Here is a 24,065-nt window from a genome sequence, read left to right as displayed (position 1 = left end):
GGCGTTTGAGGGAGGACACGGCTCGGTGGTGTAAGCTGCCCTTGTCCCCGCTGGGTCGGGCAGCACTGTTTAAAATGATGTCCCTTCCCAGATTCCTCTATGCACTTCAGAACTCCTTCGATGTCATTCCTGTGTCCTACTTTCAGGAGGTGGAGAGCCTGCAGAGGAGACTGGTGTGGGACGGACGGGCGCGTATCGCTCTGGCAAAGCTTACTCTCCCCTGGTTCGACGGGGGCATCGCGCTTCCCGACATTCGCAGGTATTATTGGGCCTCACAGCTATCGGCCATTAACCATGCCACGTATGCGCCTGGCTTGAATCCGGCGTATGAGATGGATAAATTCCTGCTTCCCGGCGGAAACTATAATAGGGCACTTTACTCCAGCTCGGCTGGACGGACCCTTACGGGCCCTACTAAGATTGCGGTACGGATCTGGAAGGCGGCCAATGTAGCCATGGGCTGGAGTGAGCGATTAACATGTGCTACTCCCCTGTTTGCCTCCGACCGACTGGGAAGCCTCTGGACAAAGAAGGGGTTTGAACGTTGGGACACGATTGGTATTAGTAGAGTGGGAGACTTATGGATTAAGGGTGCGGTTAAAACATTCGCGGCGCTCCAGAGCGAATACGAACTTACGGAAAGGGAGTTCTTCCGCTACGCCCAGGTTCGGCATGCCCTGCTCTCTGTTTTTGGGGAGGGGACCAAGATCCCGGCTTCTTCGCCCCTCGAGGACCGCATACTCGATGGTCATGTCCCCGACAGTACTATCTTTTTAATTTATAAAAAACTTATCAATAATCGGGCTGACCTCTTGGTGCGCCTCCGGGAGGCGTGGACGGGGGATGGGGTGGAACTGGACGACGAGGACTGGCAGTCCGCACTGTCGTCCCCCAAGGAAGTCGCCATTCCAGCCCGTCTCCGCCTGGTCCAGCTTAAGATTCTCCACCGGGTGTATGTGACGGGTCCCCGTTTGGTCTCGATGGGATTTTCTGAAGACGGGCTCTGTAAGCGGGGATGTGGGCTCAGTGCCACCTTTCTCCATATCCTTTGGGAGTGCCGCGAGGTGGCTGAATACTGGCGCCGGGTTCATGTGGTCATGGGACAAGTCACCGGGGTTGCGCTGTTGCCGGAGGTGCGTCGCTGTGTCCTGAATGTGTGGGAGCCCAATGATTATAACGCGGCTCAGACTCGGTGGGCGGCCCTGGGGAACATGATTGCCAAGAGAGATATAGCGCAGCTTTGGGGTTCCCAGCGGCCTCCCACCGTGTCCGTATGGAAGGAGAACATGGACTGGTGCATGTTCAGGGAGAAGACTGTGTATGTGGCTCGTGGTAAACCGGGGGCATGGGGTAGAATCTGGGGGCAATGGAACGCGTATCGTGGGGGTATCTGTACTCCCCCCCTAGTGGACACCGATATTGCTTTGTCCCCCTGACCCTTGATGGTTCCTTGCGACTTTTGGAATAACCGAATATAGACGTTCCTCTCCCGTGACCCCCCCCCCGACCTATCAGTACTCCTTCCTCTTGATAGCTATTTGAAGGTCTGAAGTAGAGTCCCCCGGAGGTAGCCGGACCCACACTTTTTGCCCTTATGCCTCGCCTTTTGTTTTTATTTGTTATTTATGTTAAACCTATGTATCCTGCTTCCCTAGGACTATCCGGAGCCATGTACGGGGCTGGGCCCCGGGAGTCGACTACTGCCTTAATAACTGTATGATCCTTTCTGAATCTAGCGGCCGGCCCTGGTGGTTGTAGGCCCATGCTTGTAATTGATTTATTGTTCAATAAAATTTTCAAAAAAAAAAAAAAAAAAAAAAAAAAAAAAAGGTTAAGGCATTGTTCGTTGGTGCCCACCTTACTTCAGAAGCCCAGTTGACGGATCTAATAATTCCATTTTCCTCAGACCACTCTAAAAACTTTATTTATAGGACTCTACATAAAAATTTTAAAGTATTATCAATTAGGGAGATGGGCCTATAGCAATTGGGTTGAGAACGATCCCCTTTTTAAAAAATCGCAATGGAATATGCTTGTGGACCAGGAACTGGGTAACGGAGCATACATTAAGTTGTTAAAAACATTTAAAAGTAGGGGAACCCAGAAATCTGGCTTGTATTTAATGAGATCAATGGGTAGACCATCTGGTCCAGGGGCTTTGTTACCCACGCTCTGATGAATTGCTTCTTCCACCTCAGGTAGGGCCATCTGTATTCTGGTTAGTGGCCCCAGCTCAGTGAACTGCCTCTTGTGCGGGTGCAGCATACATTTCTGTAAAGTGCTTTTCCCAGGACTCACTCGCAACAGTGCAGCTAATGGGGGTGAGAAGCTGCCTCATAGATCGCAAATCCCTCACAGCTGACCAGAATGTATCACCCTTTTTCTGTTTGCCGTTATCACTAGTGCCTCCCAACGGTTTAAAAAAATTTCCCCTTTCTGGTTGGAGATCGCAGTTTTATACCTCTGCCTGGCCAATTTCACTTCAAGAATACATCTTGGATCAGATAAGGCTCTGCGCAGTTGTGTATTAGCCTCAGAGCACTTGTGATCGAACCATCTGGGGTCATGTTTCACACGGGAAGGGAGTCTTGACAACATTTTTATAGCTGAGCAAAGTTTATTAAAATCATGAATAGCTTCAGGGAGAGGGTCTTGGGCATGAGTTTATAAGATGCATGTTTTTCTTTACCACTGTCTGAAACACTTCATTATTATTTACGCCCCTCCATATTAATCTCAAGTTGTCGGTGGAGGGTGTTAGATTACTGGCCCCACATTCATAAGTGGAAATGGGCCATGGGGCTAGACTCAGCCCTATTCTGGTGGGATTGTGGTCCCCTGGACTCGTGGCAATGACTTCAGCTTCCATTAAGTGGTCGGCGAGATGGGGGGGGGGATATAAAAATGAAATCTATGGAACATCCTCTTCCTCTAAATGTTGGCACAGGGTGGTTATTTACGTAATTTGAGCCAACAATGTCCATACATTGGTGAAATTATGTATGTTCAAAAACGTGGCCAGCTCAGCGCCCCTGCCACAAGTGGAGCTGGAGTTATGAGACGCTGAGCTGTGTGGTCCATCCATTAGTTTCGCAAAAAGATCAACCCACAAAAGAATACCAGTAATTTTTGCCGATTCTTGCTGGGAATCATGGTGGGAGATGAAGTCGAAGAGCTTAATAAAGTTCCCATTAGGGATAGAGTTAAAATTATTATAAAAATTAATCAAATAAAAAAAGACTCCTTTTATATGATAGGACTTGGAAGTTACGACTGTTAGTGGGCAGAACCTTGATGCTGCCCCCAGCAGACCAAATTTGGAATTCGGTGCTAAAATATTATAACAGTGAAACCCATCAATGTGTAAATCTTGGGTGGCCCAAGTCTCCTGAAACATAACTATGTCCTGATCCTTTATTAGACGTAGCCAGTCCGGGCCATCAAGCCTCTGTTGAAAGCCAGCTATGTTCCAGCTCAAAATGCTTAAGTCTGTATCAGCCTTAGCTTTAGGTGTAGTTAGCTGATCGTCTGGCATATCGATATGAGGGGAGGAAACAAAATCCTGAGAATTTTCCAGGGGGCAAAGTCGGTGTTCCACTGGGGATATTTTTCAGTCCTGAGTGTCCAAATCTGACAAGGCCTGAAATCTATTGGATACAGAGAACATATGATCATTGGGCCTAAAGAACAAGTTACTTACCTTCGTCAACGCTTATTCTGATGGATACAATATCTGCCTGTGGATTCCTCACCTTATGAATATCCCCTGCGCCAGCATTCCGCGGAAATGTTTCCTAGCTCTCCGCGCCAAGGTCATCACAATACCATGGCTCCGCACGCGGCTCCGCATGACGTCACTGGAGCCATAAGAGGACCACGTCAGTGTGATGACGTCAGTTCCACCCATTTTTTCTGTGCCACCGAGGCACACAGGCGGACCGACCATAGAGACACAATGCATATATAGTACACAGTATTCACACAAATACACACAGTGTAAAGTGAAAAAGGAAAGCAAACATTTCCTATAACCTACTCAAAGGCAAAAAGAGGCAACACAAAATAACAATATGAAATAACCATATTAACCAATACCTCTTTTAAGGTATAAAAGGGTCGACAACGGGGAGGCGGGTGGGTCAGTGAGGAATCGACAGGCAGATACTGTCTCCACCAGAAAAAGCGTTACCGAAGGTAAGTAATTTGTTCTGATGGATACATCTGCATGTGGATTCCTCACCTGATGAATAGAATCCCACAGCAGTCCCACTCCCGGAGGAGGGTGTCCACACTTCTATACCAAAATGTCTTGCAATACAGAGCGTGCAAAATGACCATCCCTCCTCACTTCGGAATCCAAGCAGTAATGCTGCGCAAAAGAGTGGAGGGAAGCCTAAGTTGCAGCCTTACAGATGTCCAACACAGGAACACCTCTGGACAAGGCAGAAGTAGACGATTTAGCCCTGGTAGAGTGATCTCTAATGCCTTCAGGAGGCTCCTTACCAGCCAAAGCATGGCAGATCTTGATGCACAAGATGGTTCACCTGGATAAAGTGCGCTTGTGCACCGCCTTGCCCTTCATACGACCAACATAGCCCACAAAGAGCTGATCGTCCTGATGAAAGTCCTTTGTTCTATCAAGATAGAAACGAATCGCCCTCTTAGGGTCCAAACGGTGCAGCCTCTCCTCCTCCTTGGAAGGGTGAGGGGGGAGGATAGAAAGTAGGAAGGGTAATGGACTGTCCTAGATGGAAGGGAGTTACAACCTTAGGTAGAAAAGCAGCCCTGGTCCCATCCTTTCAGCATGTATGGTCCAAAATGGAGGCTTTGAACTCAAAGCCTGAAGCTCACTCACCCCCGTAGCCGAAGTGATAGCCACAAGAAAGACCGTTTTAAATGTCAGCAGTCTCAAAGGACAACTATGTATAGGTTCAAACGTGGAACCCATTAAAAAGGTTAGCACTAAATTCAAATCCCACTGGGGCATAATAAAAGGAGTGGGCGGAAACATGTCAGTAAGCCCCTTAATGAACCTTAAAACTATTGGAGACTTAAAAAGAGACGGCTGATCAGGCAAACAAAGAAATGCCGATAAAGCCGACAAATATCCTTTAACAGTGGCTACTGCACATCCTTGCTTGGCCAAATGAAAAGAAAAACAAAGAACATTAGAAAGATGAGCTTGAGGAGGAGCCTAGCGCGCAACCAAGATGGCCGCGTAGGTGCGAAGCTCCCGAGGACCTCCGCGACCTCCTGAATTAATCCTGATTATATCCTGTCGTTGATGAGGGGACTGTGTCTGTGTACCCGAGCTGAGGCGGCACCCGTTTTCCGTTTTCGAATCGGACCCCGGACACTGGTGGGAGCACCGATCGAAGATTGCGGCCTTCTCCGCGCCGGCCCCCCGGATTGGAGTTGTGGGGCGATCCGGGGACAAAGCGAACAACAGCGGCGGGCAGGGCTGGGCGACTCGCGTTCCCCGCGCTTTCACTTTCGCTTTTGCGCCCTCCTTGCCCTCAAGCGAGGTAGGGTTGCGGAGCGGGGTGCGGCCTTGTCCCGGTGCCCGGCTGACCCGCCGGCTGTGAGTTGTCCTGCGGTCCAGTGGTCACCCCCCCCTGGAACCCGTGAACTGGTTTATCGGCCCTTTCGAGGAGATTGGCACGATCTTGGGAGTGCGACATGTCCACAAAGCAAGATGGCGACCGGGCAAAGGTGAAATCGACCCGCCGTGGCCCGGCACATCAGTCAAACAGTATGGACCGCTACACTCTCCAGAAGGGATCCCCAGAGGCACAGCGTACATCCCCCGCGGGCCCGGCCGAGGCGTCTGCTCAGCCTGCGGATCTGACCCTCCGGGACGTCATGGGCGCCATTGCCGAGATGAAGGCCTCGGTGGACCAGCGCTTTGATACTCTGGCGCAGAAGATAGACTCGGCCCTGGTGGATGTGGGCCTGGTGAGAGCAGACTTGTCTAAAACAAATGACCGGGTCGATTCCCTGGCCCACACCACCTCGAGTCTCACTACAGACGTGGCGGCCCTTCAAAAGGAGGTGCACCGGCTTGGCCAGGCGAGCGCCCTGATGGACCGTCGATTAGAGGACGCCGAGGGTCGGGCCCGGAGGAACAACGTTCGTATTGTCGGGGTGCCGGAGGGACGGGGGGAGGAGGCGGCAGATTTGTTTGTGGAAGACCTGATCCTCACCCATCTCCAGCCCCGGGGGCTGAGTAAACTTTTTGCGGTGGAACGTGCTCACAGGGTCCCCGGAGGAAGACCTAAGGTCGGAGCCCCGCCGCGGCCTCTCATTGCCCGGATTTTTAACTTTCGGGACAGAGACGCTATCCTGCAGACTTCCAGGCTACAGGGACCGGTCAAGCTCGATAACATGGACGTGAATTTCTACCCTGACTTTACTCCGACGGTCCAAAAGCAGAGACTGAGTTTTCTCGGAGTTAAACGTCGCCTACGGGACCTGAACCTTAAGTACTCAATGCTTTTTCCAGCCAAGCTGAGGGTGGAGGTGGACGGTCGCACGCACTTTTTTGATCGTCCCGAGGCGGCTGGGGACTGGTTGGATACTCTGCCTGGGGATCGGGGCCGGGGGGGTGGGGGGGGTGCGGTTGGCGGGGAGGGCTCGCCGGATCAGAACTGAGGGGTGAATAGTAGGCCTTGCTCTGGACAACATTTCGGTTACCATTCACTGATCGTGTATGTTCCCCTCCTATGGAGGTCGTACGGGGTCCATTGGGGGCTTTCCCTCCTCCTCTGGGGGACTAGTTAGTTTTTCGTCTATGGGGCGACAGGCACACTGCACTTTGGGGGGGCTGTCTGGGCTCATGCAGGGGTGCAGGGAGGGGGGAGTTCTGTTGGGATGGGTGGGTGGGGGTGGAGTGTTGTTTGTTTGCACCGCAAGGCGAACCCTTTACTGTATTGTTGTTTTTGAGATGCTCTTTGGGGGACGATTGATGGCTTCCATGTATGATGGGGGGTAGGGATCTGACTGTGTTATCATGGAACGTTAACGGACTGGGGGATAGGATTAAGCGTGGTGTGGTCCTGCAGTATCTGAAACGAATTTCGCCAGATGTGGTCTTCCTGCAGGAGACACACCTTCTAGGTAATTCCTTTCATGCCATGAATCGGAGAGGCTATCGCTTGGTGGCCCATTCGGGCTTCACCTCGGGCTCGCGGGGGGTGGGCATCATGATTAAGAACTCGCTCCCATTGGAGATTGATGAGGTGCGCCATGATGAGAGGGGACGTTACACTGTCTTGGTGGGTAGAATGGAGGGCAGAGTGGTCGTTTTTGTATCAGTGTACGTTCCGCCGGGGTTGCAATCTACCACGTTTGCGGACCTGGGGCGCCTCCTCCTTGACCTCCCGGGTGGGCTTCTGGTAGCTGGGGGGGGGACTTCAATGCGGTGGCTTCTGGGTCTATGGATCGTCATCCCCCCAGGGACCTCCCCCGGGCACAGGCGTGGCTGTCCGGCCTTTTAGATACACTAGGATTGGTGGATTGCTGGCGACTAAAGCATCCCGCGCAGCTGCAATACACTTTCCACTCGGGTGCCCATGGTAGCCTCTCGCGGCTTGATTATATCCTTGTTCCTGCGGCCTACGCTGGGAGAGTGGGAGAGGTGCGCCATTTGGCGCGGGGTATTTCAGATCACTCCCCACTACTGTTGCACTTGGATGTCTTCCCGAGGGGGGAGGGCAGGGTAGCCCCAATCAATGCCTGGTACCTGCGCGACCCCACTATTCGAGCCGAATTGATCAAATCCTTGCAGCGGTACTTTGAGGAGAATGTGGGGTCTGTCCCTTCGGCTATCTCCCTTTGGGAGGCTTTTAAGGCAGTTCTCAGGGGGGAGGCCCTCTCCTTTATCTCCCATGCCCGGAGGCGCGAGCGGGAGGAGGTGACCCGGGTGGAGGCCGAAATCACTGAACTAGAGGGTGACCTGGGGAGCGGGGTGACGGATGCCACATTGCATGTTCTACACCTCAAGCAGGCGGCCTATAGGGCCCTCGTCACGGAGGAGGCCAGGGGCCTCAGTAGAGAGCAACAGGGGCGACTGTATGATGTGGGTGATAAGGCTGGTAAATTGATAGCGTGGTTGGATAAGAAGGAGAGAGCGAGTCGTGTGGTTCCGTTGATCGAGAGGATGGATGGTGTATGTGTCACCGAGCCGGCCGCCATTGTCTCCTGCTTCGCGGATTATTTCCGCGAGGTGTATTCCCCGGTTTCTCCCTGCTCGGAGGAGGATTCCCATGCCCTGCTTCGGGACATCGCGCTGCCCTCCCTTTCGGTGGAGGACAGGGATTCGCTGGACGCTCCTCCCACCTCGGACGAAATTGCCCTTGCTATCCGCTCGGTCGCATCTGGCAAGGCCATGGGCCCCAATGGCATCCCTATCGAGCTGTACAAGCTGCGACCGGATGTGCTGGCGCCCCACCTGCGCGCGATGTTTCTGGCGGCCCACTCGCGGGGTTCCCTTCCGCCGGACCAGCGTCTGGCCACGAACGTGGTGATCCACAAGGAGGGGAGACCCCGTGAGCGGGTCACATCCTATAGGCCTATCTCGCTCTTGAACGCGGAGCCCAAGATCCTCGCCAAGGTGCTGGCCAACCGGCTGGTCGGCGTGGTGGGCGACTTGGTCCACCAAGACCAGTCCGGCTTCATACCCCACCGTAACACGGCCCTTAATCTGCGACGCTTGCACGGGGTGCTCGCGCGTGTCCCGTTTGTGCGGGAACCGGCCATCTTGGCGTCCTTGGACGCCACCATGGCGTTTGATACGCTCGAGTGGCCATACATTTGGGCGATGCTGGCGAAGTTTGGCTTCGGACCGGGCTTCATCAGCTGGGTCAAGTTGTTGTATTCCGGCCCATTGGCGCAGGTGGTGGTGAATGGACGAGTTTCGGCCCCATTCGCACTGGGACGGGGCACGCGACAGGGTTGCCCCCTGTCACCTCTCCTGTTTGCACTGGCCCTGGAGCCCCTGGCGGAGTGGCTACGGTGGCACCCTTCCATCCGTGGTCTCCGCTGGACCCCCGAGCATGAGGACCGTGTGTCCCTCTACGCTGATGATATCCTTCTATATCTCGCCTCCCCGCGTAAATCACTGATCGTCCTAGTTGATGTTTTGCGCTCATTCGGTCGCAACTCAGGTCTCGTCATCAACTGGGCGAAATCCTGTGTATATGTGCTTGCCGGGGAGGCTCCGGTCCTACCACGGGACTGTCCGATCCAGATTGCCTCCCAGGGGTTTCGGTACCTGGGTATATATATTACTCTGGACCCGGAGGCCCGCTACGAGCGGAATTTGCTGCCCCCCCTCCAGCGCTTGAGGGAGGACGTGGTGCGTTGGCGGCGTCTGCCGCTTTCGCCGCTCGGCCGAGCGGCCTTGTTTAAGATGATGTCGTTGCCGCGCTTTCTGTACGCTCTCCAGAACACTATGGATTTGGTCCCGGCGCGCTACTTCCGGGAGGTGGAGAGTTTGCAGCGTCGCCTGTTCTGGGACGGGAGGCCACGTATTGCCTTGGCTAAATTGACGCTCCCGTGGTACGATGGGGGGGTCGCCCTCCCGGATATTAAACGGTATTACTGGGCCTCCCAGCTAGCTGCGATTAATCATGGCCTTTACGGGCCCGCCCTGAACCCGGCATTTGAAATGGACAAGATGCTCCTGCCCGGTGGCGACTACAATCGAGCGCTCTACTCTGGCGCGCCGGACCCTCGCCTGACGGGACCGACGCGTGTCATGGTGCGTGTATGGCACGCGGCTAACGCAGCTATGGGGTGGAAGGACCGTTTGACCCGGGCGTCACCGCTATATGCGTCGCCGAGGTTGGGCTCCCTGTGGACCTCGAAGGGCTTCGAGAAGTGGGACACGATCGGCATCAGCACAGTGGGAGATCTCTGGACGAGGGGGGGGGATTCAAAACTTTCGAGATGCTGCAGACGGAGTTTCAGTTGCAAGGCAGTGAGTACTTCCGGTACTTACAAGTCCGCCACGCGCTGGGCTCTGTCTTCCCGGATGTCGCGTCCATTCCGGAGTCTTCCCCCCTGGAGGACAGAGTGCTGGATGGCCATGTCCCAGACAGCACGATCTCCCTTATATATAAAAAACTGATCAACGACCGATCGGGCCTGCTGACTGGCCTCCGCGAGGCCTGGGTTGCCGATGGGCTGGAGTTGGACGACGAGGACTGGATGTCCGCGGTGGCCTCTCCGAAGGAGGTGGCCATGCCGGCTCGCCTTCGCTTCGTCCAGCTTAAGATCCTCCACCGGGTTTACGTGACGGGGCCAAGGCTTCTACGTATGGGCTTTGCTGAGGATGGACTGTGTAAGCGTGGCTGTGGTGCTTTGGCAACTTTCTTGCATATTCTGTGGGAATGCCCAAAGGTGGAGCGATTCTGGCGTGGTGTGCACGAGGTCCTGCGAGTGGTTACGCGTGTCGTGCTGTTGCCTGAAGCGAGGAGATGCTTGCTGAATGTGTGGGAGCCAACTGACTACTCGGTTCCGCAGAATCGGTGGGTGACTCTGGGATACATGATAGCTAAGCGTGACATTGCTCAATTGTGGGGATCCCAGAGGCCTCCGGCAGTGTCGGCCTGGAAAGAACACATGGACTGGTGTATGTTTCGTGAAAAGGTGGTGTATGTTGCGAGGGGTAAGCCTGGGGCGTGGGTGAAAATCTGGGGCCCCTGGAACGCCTATCGCGGGGGTATTTGCGAGCCGCCGCTGCTGCCGGCTGCCTCACCAGCCCCGTCCCCCTAGCCGGCCCCCTCCCCCAGCCATGGGCACGTGGTTCCCCAGTTCCTGATCTGTTCTCATTCCCCTCTTCAGAGTTTGGCGACTGGTTGGGGTCCCCCACTTAAGGAGCGCGTGCTGTCACTTGGGATTGCGGGTTGCCTTGCGGGTGTGGTTGTTTTTGTGTTGTTGTGTTTCGACAAAAGGAAACCGTATTGTGGGTTTGGAGTTATGTGGCCTGCACTACTGATATCTCCCGATTTACCCTTTTTGCACCGCCAAGAGATTTTTCTGTATGTATGTCGTATGCTTCTGCCACTCTAGCGGCCGGCCAGACGGTTGTAGGCCCATACTTGTAACTATTTGAGATTGTAATAAACGGTTTCAAAAAAAGAAAGATGAGCTTTCAAGGGATCAATAGACTTCTCTCCACACCATTTAACACATTTTGACCACCTGTAGGAGTAGATCGACTTGGTGGAGTGTCACCTGGCCGATAATATAACATCCACCACATCAGGAGAGAAAAAGAATTCAGGTTGCCCCATTCAATCTCCAGGCATGAAGGTGCAGGCTCTTGAGGTGGGGGGTGTAGAATCTGCCCCTCCTACTGCGAGAGGAGGTCTACCCTGAGAGGGAGACGGAGCGGAGGGTGCGACAAGAGGTGAAGAAGGTCTGTGTACCACACACTTCTTGGCCAATCCGGGGCGATCAATATGACTTGGGCCCGGTCTTGGCGAATCTTCCTCAGAACCCTAGGACTCAAGGGTATGGGAGGAAACGCATCTCCCAACGCTCCCTGCCTCGGAAACTGCAGACTGCAGAATGACGGGCAGTGCGCGTTTGAGAGTGGCAAACAGGTCCATCCGAGGAGTACCCTACGTCCGGAAGATGTGTTGAACTACCTCCGGATGAAGCCTCCACTCGTGGTCGGCAGAGAACTGCCGACTGAGACTGTCCGTTTGTACGTTCAGCACCCTGGCCAGATGATTTGCCATCAAACAAATCTGATGGTCCTGAGCCCAGGACCAGAGACGCAACGCTTCTCTGCAGAGACGGTACGACCCTACTCCTCCCTGCTTGATGACGTACCACATCGCGGCAGTGTTGTCCGTCAGACTTGAACTGACTGACCGCGAAGGGAAGGGAGAAAGGCCTTGAGAGCTAAACGTATCGCCCGCAACTCCAGAAGATTGATATGAGACAATCTTTCCTCTGGAGACCAAAGACCCTTGATCTCCAGATCCCCCAGATAAGCACCACACCCTAGGGTAGAGGCATCCGTTATCACTGTGGCCACAGGTGGAAAGGCTTTCCTTGAGACAGATTGCCCCCCACGCTCCACCAAGACAGATCTGCCGCAGCTTCTCTGGAGATCCTGACTGACTCCCTGAGATCTCAGTTGTGCTGATACCACTGCCTGCGGAGGCACCACTGAAGCGCCCTCATGTGCCACCGTGCATGGTTGACCAACAGAAGGCAGGAAGCGAACAGACCAAGCAGGCGAAGGACCTTCAGAACCGGAACAACCTCTCCATTGTAAAACAAGGGAATCATCTCCTGAATGTCGTGAATCCTCTGTGGAGGAGGAAAAGCTCGACACACAGTGGTATCCAGTACTGCCCCTATGAACAGGTTGCGCTGAGAGGGCACTAGGTGAGACTTGGGTACATTTATCGAAAAAAACTATTTGTACAACAGCGGAGCTGTTACCTGCAGATGATGAAGCACCGTTTCTGGCGACTCTGCCTTGAGAAGCCAGTCGTCCAGGTAGGGGAAAACCAGAATCCCAGACCACCTGAGATGGGCAGCCACCACTGCCATTACCTTGGTGAAGACTCGAGGTGCAGTAGTAAGACCAAACGGAAGAACCGCAAATTGGTAGTGTTGCGACCCAACCGTAAATCAGAGATACTTCCTGTGCAACTTCAGGATTGGGATGTGAAAATCTGCATCCTGTAAGTCAATGGACACCATCCAATCCTCTTGCTGCAGTGCCTGAAGAACCTGCATTAGGGTGAGCATCTTGAATTTCTCCTGCTTGAGATATAAATTCAAAATTCTGAGATCCAGGATTGGAAGTACACTGCCATCCTTTTTGGGAATCAGAAAACACCGGGAGTAGCATCCCTGACCCCTTTCCTGCTCCGGAACCACCTCTAACGCACCTTTTTGTAACAGGGCAAGAACCTCCTTTAGAAGGAGAAGCAAATGATCCTCCGTGCAAAACCCTTGGCAAGGAGGGTAAGGAGGAGGGAATCACCTGAAGGGAAGGGCGTACCAATTTTCTACCAGATCTAAAACCCAAAGGTTCGAAGTGATCGATTTCCAATCTAGTAGAAAATGGGAAAGCCGTCCTCCCACGGGACCTACATGATCCAGGATGGCGGATCTAGGGCTGCTTTCCCGCATTACCAGGAGGGGCTGGGGAGGTAGAGGAGGAGAAAGGTTGACACTCTGCTCTACGAAGGCGACCTCTGCCTTTACCACTATAGGACTTATACAAGGGGTTTTGTTGCTGCTGCGGAGGCGGTCTGAAACTTCGAAAAGAAGACTTCCCGAAGCCTCTGTATCTTTTATAACCATAACCTCTCGCCTGTGATTGCAGACCCAAAGACCTTGCTGTGGCCTTACTGTCCTTAAATCTTTGCAAGGCAGAATCCGCCTAGTCCCCATAAAGTCTGGACCCATCAAAAGGCAGATCAAGAAGAGCAGCCTGCACATCAGGAGAGAATCCAGAAGACCTCAACCAGGCATGTCTTCTTGTTGCAATTGATGAACCCATCACCCTGGCACCAGAATCCGCCGTGTCCAGGCCAGACTGGATGACTCACTCAGATTACCCCGGTCTTTCTCAGACAACTTAGGAAGAAGCTGTTTGGCAGAGTCCATTAGGGCATGAATGCATCTACCCAAGAGACAAATGGCGTTAGTAGATTTCAGCGCCTGCTAGCAGAAGAAAAGACCTTCTTCGCAGACTGTTCCAGCTTTTTGGAATCCTGGCGGCCGGAGCCGCGGAAAAGCCCCCGTAGACTGCTTGGAACAAGAAGCCTGCACCACCAAGCTTTCAGGAGAGGGGTGAGATGAAAGGAACACTGGAACCCCAAGAGCAGGTCTATATCTTCTGGACTCTGACCTTGAAACTGCAGGAGCAGAAAGAGGGTTGCGCCACACATCGAGGATTGGCTCAGTCAGTGCATCATTAAAGGGCAAGAGTGGACGAACAGAGAATGAAGGACCTCCGTAAGAAGATTAGGCTTATACTCAGCCATTGGGAGCTGCAAATCCCAAAGTTCCGCAGCCTTCCTAATCACAGAATGGTACAGAGCAACCTCCTTCGAGGGGGAGGCCTTCTGAGAAACAAAGTCCCACTCTGGAGAAGTGTCAAGTCCACTTGCCTCACACAAGTCCTCAAACACATACTCTGTGTCATACACTTTCCCTACCTCTCTCTCATCAGCCTGGTACTGCTCCTCCTCCAACAACCTCTGCGCCACCCTCCTCGAGTGCATCTTCAGTTGTGGCATCGGCGGCGCCACACGCGGCGTTGATGGCTCCGGAAGCTGCGAAGGAGGATCCGCTGTAGTAACCGGCGCCGCTCAAATCCGAGAAGCTTCACGGGATGGATCTGGGGACTGCCCATACGGCGTCGACATCCTCGGAGCCGGAAAATGCCAGGACGGCGTCGCTGGCATGAAGGGCACAAAGGGGGCCTGTGGATACTGTTGAGGCACACCCAAATGAAATGCCAAAAGACCCATGGGACCCGAAGGTGCACCAGAGGGGTATGAGGACCTGGCGAACAAGCTATACATTGCATTAAGGAAATGCAATGGATCCGAACCTGGCGCCGGAAACTGTGGATATTGAGCCGGTTCAAGATCCAAACGAGGAACCTCTGGAGTCGGAACCGCTGAAGCCACAGGCAGAGCCGCAGGAGCCTTAGGAACCTCAGCATCAGCTGGATTCGAAACAACCTCTGGAGACGGTGAGAATCTCGGTGTCTAAGACTGCTCCGGAGTTCCCTTGTATGAAGGGAAACGGACCGGAGTCGCCCGAGGAGATGCTGAAGGAGAAGGATAGAAAGTCCTTTACTCGACGTCGAGGAGTTGGAGAAGGCGACCTCGAAGCCACAGCCTTCGATGACCGACGCTGAGAAGCATGTCTCTTCTTCTTATGCTTCCTCTTGGAGTCGTGCGATGCCGATGACCTGGACTTCGACCTTTTACGTCCCCTTCTTTCTTTTCTTGCCTTGGCCATATACAGCTTGGCCTCCCGTTCCGTCAGAGCCTTTGGGTTCATCTTCCTGCATGAAGAACAGTCCTCAACGTCGTGGTCAGATGACAAACACCAAAGACAGCCTTCATGCGGGTCAGTGATAGACATGTGACCTCCGCATTCCTTACAGGGCTTAAAGCCAGACTTCTTTGGGGCAGACATGCCAAAAGAGAAAAAGATACAGTCGAAATACCAAAGTATCCAGTCGAAAGTATGGAGAGTCCCAGAAAAAACCATTAGCGTCAGGGAGGAAAGGGGACTGACGTCATCACACCGACGTGGTCCTCTTATGACTCCAGTGACGGCATGTGGAGCCGCGTGCGGAGCCATGGTATTGTGACGACCTCTTCGGCGCTAAGAGCTAGGAAAACTTTCCGTGGAATGCTGGCGCAGGGGATATTCATAAGGTGAGGAATCCACAGGCAGATGTATCAATCAGAAATGTGGTTAATAAAAATAACCCAGGGGGAGCGCACAAATTCTGGAACTTTGGATGAATGAATGTTCACAAAAACTTAAAATACAACAAACCAAGTGAAGCCTGCGGAAGTTGATCACAATACAATTCCCATCGGTGTTTTGGGGGATATTGACCAACCCACCCAACTCGGCAGACCATAAGGATCTCTTTCACGCAGGATGGGTGAAACCTTTTGTGATTAGTTAACCAGTCCACAGTCTTGTTACAGAGATCAGCCCAAGATTCCCTCTGACCCTCTAATAAAGCGGGTACACCGGCCAGAACCAGTACTTAAGGGCAGGTGGCTGGAGGTAGGTTTAAATCATCTGGGTTGGGTCTCGGACGTTTGCTCCTCGTGCTGTCTATTATATTCCGACTTGAATCACAGTGTGGGAGGTACGGTGCCGGAAACTAAACGTTCGGGCTGTCTGCTGCACCCGTTTGGTGCTAGATTTCAACGCAGGGAATACTTTAGGTTTGCGGCAAGTGGTGCGAGGGTTGGCAGATGAAGACGCTTCATGCATGTTGGGGCTTGAGGTTGGCAAATTAGATCTTGGGATAGCATCTACCAGCGTTGGAAAGCTATTTAAAGCGTCCATGGCAATAACCAGATGTTCTACCCTTTCCCGGAGGGGGTAAGATTCCTGTCAAACAGTTCTTTGAAGCGGGCTAATGCTTTTTCCAAAATGTTCTCTACAGCAGCAGCAAGTACTACCTCCCCAATGATATCTTCCGTTGTTACTGGAAAAACGGCATCGGTCTGTGTGCTAGCTGAGTTTGTTAATGTTATGACATGGTTTGCTTCATGAGCCGCATGGTTGGCAGAGCTAGGACCTTTTGTGCTTTTGGGTGGCGACACCCCGCTTCCGTTTGGCTGGTGGTACTCTCACTTAGTCTCGTCACAGGGTTTTGCGACCCGTCCTCTGGTGATTATGCTAGGCCTGTTAGGGGTTGCCGTGGGCGCTACATCCGGGCTTACGAGGGGGGAAATGCTGAGAAAGTTGGGGGCGTGGAAGGAAGGCGCAATTTGGGGGTGCCAACCGAATTGGAGATGCCTAGAGACAGACTGCCCTGTAATGTGCTGGGGTCTAGAGAGAGTCGCCTTTAAGTAATTTCTATTTTGTGTGTTAACAATGATTCGGCTCTCACGATGAATGCATCTAGGGTCACCGCTACTCCTTTGTGCTTGCTCATAATGGGAATTGTGTACGGGCAAGTCCAAGTTCAACATAAATACAATCGAATAACTGGGATAGGGATGTGCGCAACAGTACCTGAGGGTTGGGTGAGGTGTTCTTGTGCAGATGACCAGGTGTCAGAGGGGGGGCCCAGCCTCTTCCGGGCATAGCTGGGCCCACGCACGTCCCGCGCTACGAGAGCCCTGGCCGCCTCATGCGCCTCCTGGCACACGGAAAGCTCGTCGGCACCTCCTCTGGCACGAAGAACACTGGGAACTGGAGTCCCCTCCTGCAGCGATCAACATGGGCTCAACACGGGAGTCTTGATATTTTTACACCTCCACTTGGTTCATATTAGTATGACAGGTGAACTCCTAGTATTGATGGGAGTTCTGGAGCAAGTCATATTGCAAGGCCCTTGGACTAGGGCCAATCTCATGATGTTCTGCTTGGCATTTCATTAAGGGCAATGATGTTGACTGAGAAAAAGCAGCTAAATGAGCTATCTGCCGGCTCATTATACAACTCACAGCATCTAAATTTAGAGTATACATTCATTGTACAGGGATGTGAGTGAATTTAAGTCAAGGCGTGTCAACTCATTTAATAGTATTAATATCAATTATTCTATCTTGCATTTATTAGCATGATCTTCGAAGACCTACTAAAATTCTAATGCCATGCATCAACTAGTGTTAAATCCAGATTCACAGTGTAATGGGGGATTAGAAACACAACCCAATAGAAGGTATCTGTACAACAATATTGCAACTTCATAATACTTCAGAATACCATCCACAGACCTTTTATGGCACAACAGATCCCTCAGACGGATCAGTCAGGAACCACTTATACAGGTAGTGAGAGTTGGTGGAGAATGGGATGAACGTAACTTCATATACGCCGACGGCATATTGCTCTATATTACTCAGCCAACCCTTTCCAAAGTAAGAATTTTGCTGGTCTTTGACATCTTTAGGAGCTACTCATGATATTGCAATAATTGGACTAAATCCTTAGATTTTTTTCCCCTGTCGGGTGGGATTCTGACACTTCTTACTGTACTGGGCTATTTATGTCAGAGGGTATTTACATTATCCAGGATCCACAAGAATTCCTGTGTAGGGATCTATTTTCACAACTGGTATATGACAGTGGACTGGCAGGCCCCGGATATCCTTAATTACTATTGGGTTACACAACTAATGCTAGTAAATAACTGAATTTTTGATGACTGCAGAGAACCAGCTTACCGATTGGATAGAGGGGCTATGGGCCACGAGACGGTCCTATATCGTAGGAAATGAGAACGGGATTTGCTGATGCATACCCAGCCTGTAGTTAGGATATGGGGGGAGGCCACTAGCTACTTGGGCTGGGGAGGCAGGTTCACCAATCTGACCCCACTGTGGGACAGTGACTTATTGCAGGAGGTAGGTAGTATGACAGGTTTCTCAAAATGGGAATTAATAGATATATAGCAACTGGGCGATGTCTGGAGGGGGCAAGCCTTAGTACAGTTCAAGATCCTACATCAAGAATACGAACTGGCACATTCGGAGGGATATAGATACCTACAACTTGGACATGCCCTTAGGAGACATTAAAGGGGGAGCAATTACAAGAGGCATCACCACCAAGAGGTCCGTTTACTTACAGAGCCCATAACTGATCAGGTGATTTCTAGAATCTACAGAAAGCTGGTTAATAACTCCCCTGACCCGATGGTGGTGCTGAGACACGCCTGTGCTGGAGACCTAGGAGAAAGATGATGACTGGGTGGAAGCTCTTCACAACTATCCGTAAAAAGTGATTTGTTCTCAGTTTAGACTAGAACAAAAAGGATTCTGCACAGGTCCTACTATTCTGGAGCCCTATTACATAAGATAGGGAGGGCAGATTCACCATAATCTCTGGGATGTGACCAAGAGGGTACCTTCTTCCAGATACTTTAGGGATGCAAGATTACTAGCAAAAAAGTTACTGAGAATGTACCAGGTCCTATCTCTGGAGGTTTCCACGGATGCAAAGTGTCTCCTTTTGACAATAGCCGGAGAGGAGCCCTGGCCAAAATATAAACATTTTTAAAACTGGTTTGTAGCTGTAGTAGGAGTGTCCAAGCGAAATATCACAGGGTCATGGGGCACAGCTGACCCACCGCCCCCCCGCAAGAATTGAAGATTGTAAGTCCGGCCTAGATTGGTGTCAGAGCGGAACAGGTAGTGAGAGTAGGGGTTGCGCCAAGCAGAAAGTATGGGGTACCTGACGTGACTTTCGAGGGTATCGACTGTGATCAATGTTGTTGGGGAGGGAAGAGAGAACACTCCTGTTGATTTGTCCTTGGTGCAATACACTACAAAATGCAACAGGCCATAAAAGTGCCATTCCCAATGTGTATTCATGCATTGCTTTTGATACGGTCTATCTTCATTGCTATGTATAACATACAATCGTCTTCATTCATTTCCTGTAAGATGAGAAATGTTCAAATAAAAAGTTTTTAAAAAAACATCCCTTACACACTAAAAATAGCAGTCAATCATTACCCTTCAGAGTTCACAGTGCATAAGACTTTTAGTATGCCACTCAGTAATAAACTTATAAGTTACTATATAAAAAAATGTAAATATAAATTACAAAGATCACCTACCATAGTGGCTTCTGGTGTGTGCATCAACATCGTATTCTGCAAAGTATTGTCTGAGGAGGAAACATAAGTCAGCCTACTCATGCTAACACTTGAAGACAAGGACTCAGAAGAGAAACTGTCAGCACTCTGAACTCTTGCCACAGACGTTTTAGTTAATGTTGGAGAGTCATAAAACCTAAAAGTGGACAAATCAGCAAAGGAAATGTTAATTAAAAGACAAGTATTGATTGTACACCATAATCTTAAATCTAATTTTGATATCAAACCAAATCAGATGGACCTTAACTAAAGGAAATAGTAGGAATGACAAAAAAATATTTGGTAATGCTAACATTCAAATCAAAAGTCAAATGTTACACTGAGATTCAAATAAATGTTTGACAAGCAGGTCCAGTCACACAGGCATTCAAGACAAAGTTAAAACAAACTGTCTTTCGCAACAAAATATGAGCCTTTTATCTCAAGTCATATTCCACAAAGTGGAATCATTCACCCTATCTTAACATGAATAACGTGCAAGTCCAACATGTAGCAATTTGTTGCCCTAGTGAGATTTCTCTTATCAACAGGGCATAAGTGAACAGGCACCTTAATTTATATTATTTGCTCGGAAGGGATGGAATTCTCATTAGCATGGATCACTACTACCAACGGTAGAATACTTTGCTTCTCTGTAGGAAGCATGTACTCTGGAGTAGAAAGAAAGCGGTCAACTGAATTAACTGGTTAAGATAGCTGTCACCATCTATGGAAAGAAAAAACTGCATGATGTTTTTGCACAGTAATGTGCATGGCACTATTGCTCACACAGCCTAAAATCATTTACCCTTCTGGCACACAGTTGCTATCCGGAAAACTGCTATCAGAGTCAGATTTTTTAAAGCACAGTCATGAAATGGCAAGAATGGTGGAGTCATCAGATCAGTTAAACCAAGCTGGAAAGTCTATGAATTTTGCAAGATCAAACTAAAGTATACATTATATTTTCAGAACCCTCAGAACAAGGACTAACAGGCTTCCTTAGAAAATTTTACATTTCAGTGTCAGTGTCTAGACATGCAACCATTTTATGACAACTTGATGAACAGGACTGTGCTAAGTTCTGAAGGTAGAGAATTGAGGGACAAAAGATTTGGCTGACTTATTCATACTACAGTGATTTGTATTCTACCCATGGAGAAGACCAGAAGATAATGATGAAACTGCTGTGAAACATTAAGTTTATTTCATTGGTTGCTTCAGATAAGGCAGGCCTGGAGGTGGATTTCATGATGCACCAGATTTTGAATAATATACGACAGATCCAGTCAAGTCAATGTCCCACCCCAACTGCATACTGGTACTATTCTTTAAACATCTATTATGAGCTGATCAATCTGAAACTCATCTTTTTTCACAGAGCCAGATCTGAAAATAATGTTGCAGTTAATATGAGATGCACAATAATTGTTTCAAGTCAAAAGATGGGTAAACCTATGCATAATGTTCGAGCTTTCATGCCCTATTGACCGGATTGATGGAGGTGGTGAAGAATGGCTGATTTGTGGCTGTGTTTTTAGGGATGAAGAGTCCAGAGCTCCTCTAAATAGCCTTCTCAAAGGTGAGCATTCTCCTTTTGAGGGCCGTACGGTCTGCCTCCTGTTGTGCAGGTCATCCGGGATATTCCAAGATTAAATGGATGTAGAGCTTGTGTTGCCCAACATCAAGTAGCTATGGGGGCTCTTTGGCTGGAGCTGTATTGCTCCATGTCAAGGCTGGAGTTGAAGGGTGTCTCTGAGCCAGTTTCAAAAATGGCCTTTGGAGCCAAAGGCATTGACTTGGAGCTTTGTGGGTTGAGAGGGTACACAGATCACTTGGCTTGAGGCTTTTCTAAAGCAGAGATAGGCTCACAGCACAAAGCGTGCTTGGGCAGTGGCAAAAGCAGACCATTGAGACCTCTTGCTCACAATCTCACGGCTCAATGCCTCCCGCAAGAATGGTGGTCGGCTATGTGTGGGATTCCTGTCAAGGTTGAACCCCCAGAGGGTCAATCCTCAGGTGGTGGTTGTGTTATGGGTGTCCTTGGAATAGACTTTGTGCTGGATGCAGCTATTGTGTGTTCCTAAAAATTTCTTTCACTTCTAAATCTGGGCCATCTGAGAAGGTAAATACAGAGGATTCTCACAAAGTGTGAAAGTGGAGGAGGGTCCAAGGGACAGTTTAAAGACCTGCTGCAGTATAAATCCCCTAATCCATATATACTTTACAAAAAATACTGAGGGTCTAATGTTCCGTATACACACAACACTAACAAACTAGGCAAATGAGACCTCCAAACCAACTACAGTGAATGACATAACAAAAGTATAATTCCCATCACCCACCAATGGTGGCTTATCATCATCTGGGAATTCAGGACTGAGCTGAGAGGACCAACCACTCTGATGGTAATGGTGGTCATTCAGTTGTCCCAGTAGTGAGAACAAACGGTGGGGTGATGGTTGCAGTGCAAGAAATAAACAAAAGAGTGCTATTAAAATGGGCTATCCAGATACTATAAATTTTATTCTGGCGCTATCGTGATGCCATTAATAAAACCTGTGCGTAAACAGCTTAACAGATAACTGTCGGATCGATGGTCTACATGTTTCGGCTACTGGACCTTAAGTCCAAGCTCTCATCAGGACCCAAATACGCTACTGCAAAAGTGATAAACAATACAAACAAGAAAAATAAAGATTTCCACCAATAAGGTATACCATACAACCTGGTCTGCTCTGTATGTCCCAATGGAACTGTTACAGGTTAGGAACCTAAATGTGAATCAAATGGAAGGAGGTTCAGCTAAGTGTTAGTGGCAATACAGAACATCTGTATAAAAACATTGTGTGTGTTATCATTTGTCATAATCATAGTGTTTACATGACTTGAAGTAAAGTTAGTACTTAAACTGTGCACTTACCCAGATGATTATGGGCATGCACCTCACCTCGCCTGGCATCTGCTCAGGATATTGAGGCACCGCTCTACAAAAGGGAATTTCAGGTAAACTTGTTTAGTATTAATCCCAGTGGACATGATATGTTCAGAACACTAGAACTACCAGAAATGATCTTTTAAGCGTTAAGCTAGACAAGTGTAAAACAAGGCAGAGTGTTGGTCTTAAAAACAGAGCAAGTGGAACACCTCTCTGTCAGATCTTCCGTAAAAAACAATAACCGCATCTTAATGCCACGAACAACAGTGTGTATCCGTGTGTATAGGGTGAAACACTGTTGTGCATCTTAAAGAAAAAGGAACTGTCTTAAATTATGCAAATCCGAAGTAGATTTGCCGTTTGTCGAGGTCCGTAAGGCATGGATTTAACAGAGCCTCCTCCAATCTTATGGCAACTGGGTCGAGATACTGGAGTGAATATTTAGCACAAAGAGTTACAAAAACATGCTAATATTAACGCGCAAACGCGCGACGTTCCGATGTTGTGATTACTCGGGTATTTAGAAGTGAGAGAATGCAGCACTCACCTGTCCGTCGGTACCCCGCTCTGTCTTCTGAGCTAAAAGGGGAGGTACTCGACGGACAACCGTTTGTTCTCACTACTGGGACAACTGAATGACCACCATTACCATCACAGTGGTTGGTCCTCTCAGCTCAGTCCTGAATTCCCAGATGATGATAAGCCACCATTGGTGGGTGATGGGAATTATACTTTTGTTATGTCATTCACTGTAGTTGGTTTGGAGGTCTCATTTGCCTAGTTTGTTAGTGTTGTGTGTATACGGAACATTAGACCCTCAGTATTTTTTGTAAAGTACCATCTGAGAAGGTATCAGGATTCTCTTCAGCTTGTCTTACCTTTGATCCAATTTGACCTTCCAATTCACAGTAAACCTCCAAGGTCTTTGGATATAAAAGACTGGCTTCGTGTCTGAAGGTTACTGAAGCCACATTTTATATCATGCCCAGCAAAGCTCCTGCATGTAGTGGATTACATTCTTGTTTTTACATGTGTGGCATGCTGAACAAGTTCAACTGCTTGTGGCTCTAAGGTAAGCAACAAACTGCAATGGTGTGACTACTGGAACTTTGAATTGAACTTATGACAAACTTATATGGGCATGTGCTCCATATGACCTAGCCTTGGGAACCCTCAGATCAAAGTCCAATCCAAAGCATTAATGTTTAAGTTGAGTCTTCAGTAGCTGTAAGCTGAGACACTGGCCGCAAATTGATAGTGTCTATGGTTTCAAAATCAAAAATAAGGTCGCCTAAATCAGAGATTGGGCAAAAGCATTTTAATAAAGATTCTTTTTCCCAGTTTCAAGGAGGCGGCAAGTTTTCTTGAGACTTGCGAAAAACAACCATGTATGTCTGCAACACTAAAAGGCAAGAATGGGCAGAGTATGTGATCTACAGGAGCACATGCTATAAACGTAATATCTAGAATGTATAAGAAAACATACTGAACCCTGATATAGTAATATTTATGTTATGGGGAGGAAAATATTAACAGAAAAAAGTTGAACTTTTATGCTTCTGAATAGTTAGGTTCCAAGATTCTGGACATGGACCTCCGAAGGAGGGGAAAGGAGCAGGTTAAATCTGCTGAGAAAACGGTTTACAAAGTCAGAGGATGCCTGAACAAGCAAAAAATACAGGCGAAATGGATGGATACGTAACCATCCAAAGGAGTTCTGAACAATCTGCACAATACAGTTGTGACACATAAGTTATCAATTAATTCAATGTAACCACAGACCATCACTTTCTA

The 24,065-nt window shown here is 49.7% G+C and overlaps 1 protein-coding gene across 5 annotated transcripts in view; it reads right to left on the bottom strand.

Moving 5' to 3' along the window:
• The window catches only part of CEP192 (centrosomal protein 192), a 1,978,693-nt gene that overhangs the window by 1,385,495 nt on the left and 569,133 nt on the right, over window positions 1-24,065 (bottom strand). For all 5 annotated transcript variants that reach the window (XM_085605862.1, XM_085605865.1, XM_085605864.1 and 2 more), the window contains exon 19: window positions 19,316-19,490. In XM_085605862.1, the coding sequence (XP_085461988.1) occupies window positions 19,316-19,490 (175 nt within the window). The remainder of the gene's footprint in view (window positions 1-19,315; window positions 19,491-24,065) is intronic.

This window comes from Triturus cristatus, chromosome 5_1 (assembly GCF_964204655.1).
Source record: "Triturus cristatus chromosome 5_1, aTriCri1.1, whole genome shotgun sequence".
Lineage (NCBI taxonomy): Eukaryota > Metazoa > Chordata > Amphibia > Caudata > Salamandridae > Triturus > Triturus cristatus.
This window is presented reverse-complemented; position numbering and strand designations above follow the sequence as displayed.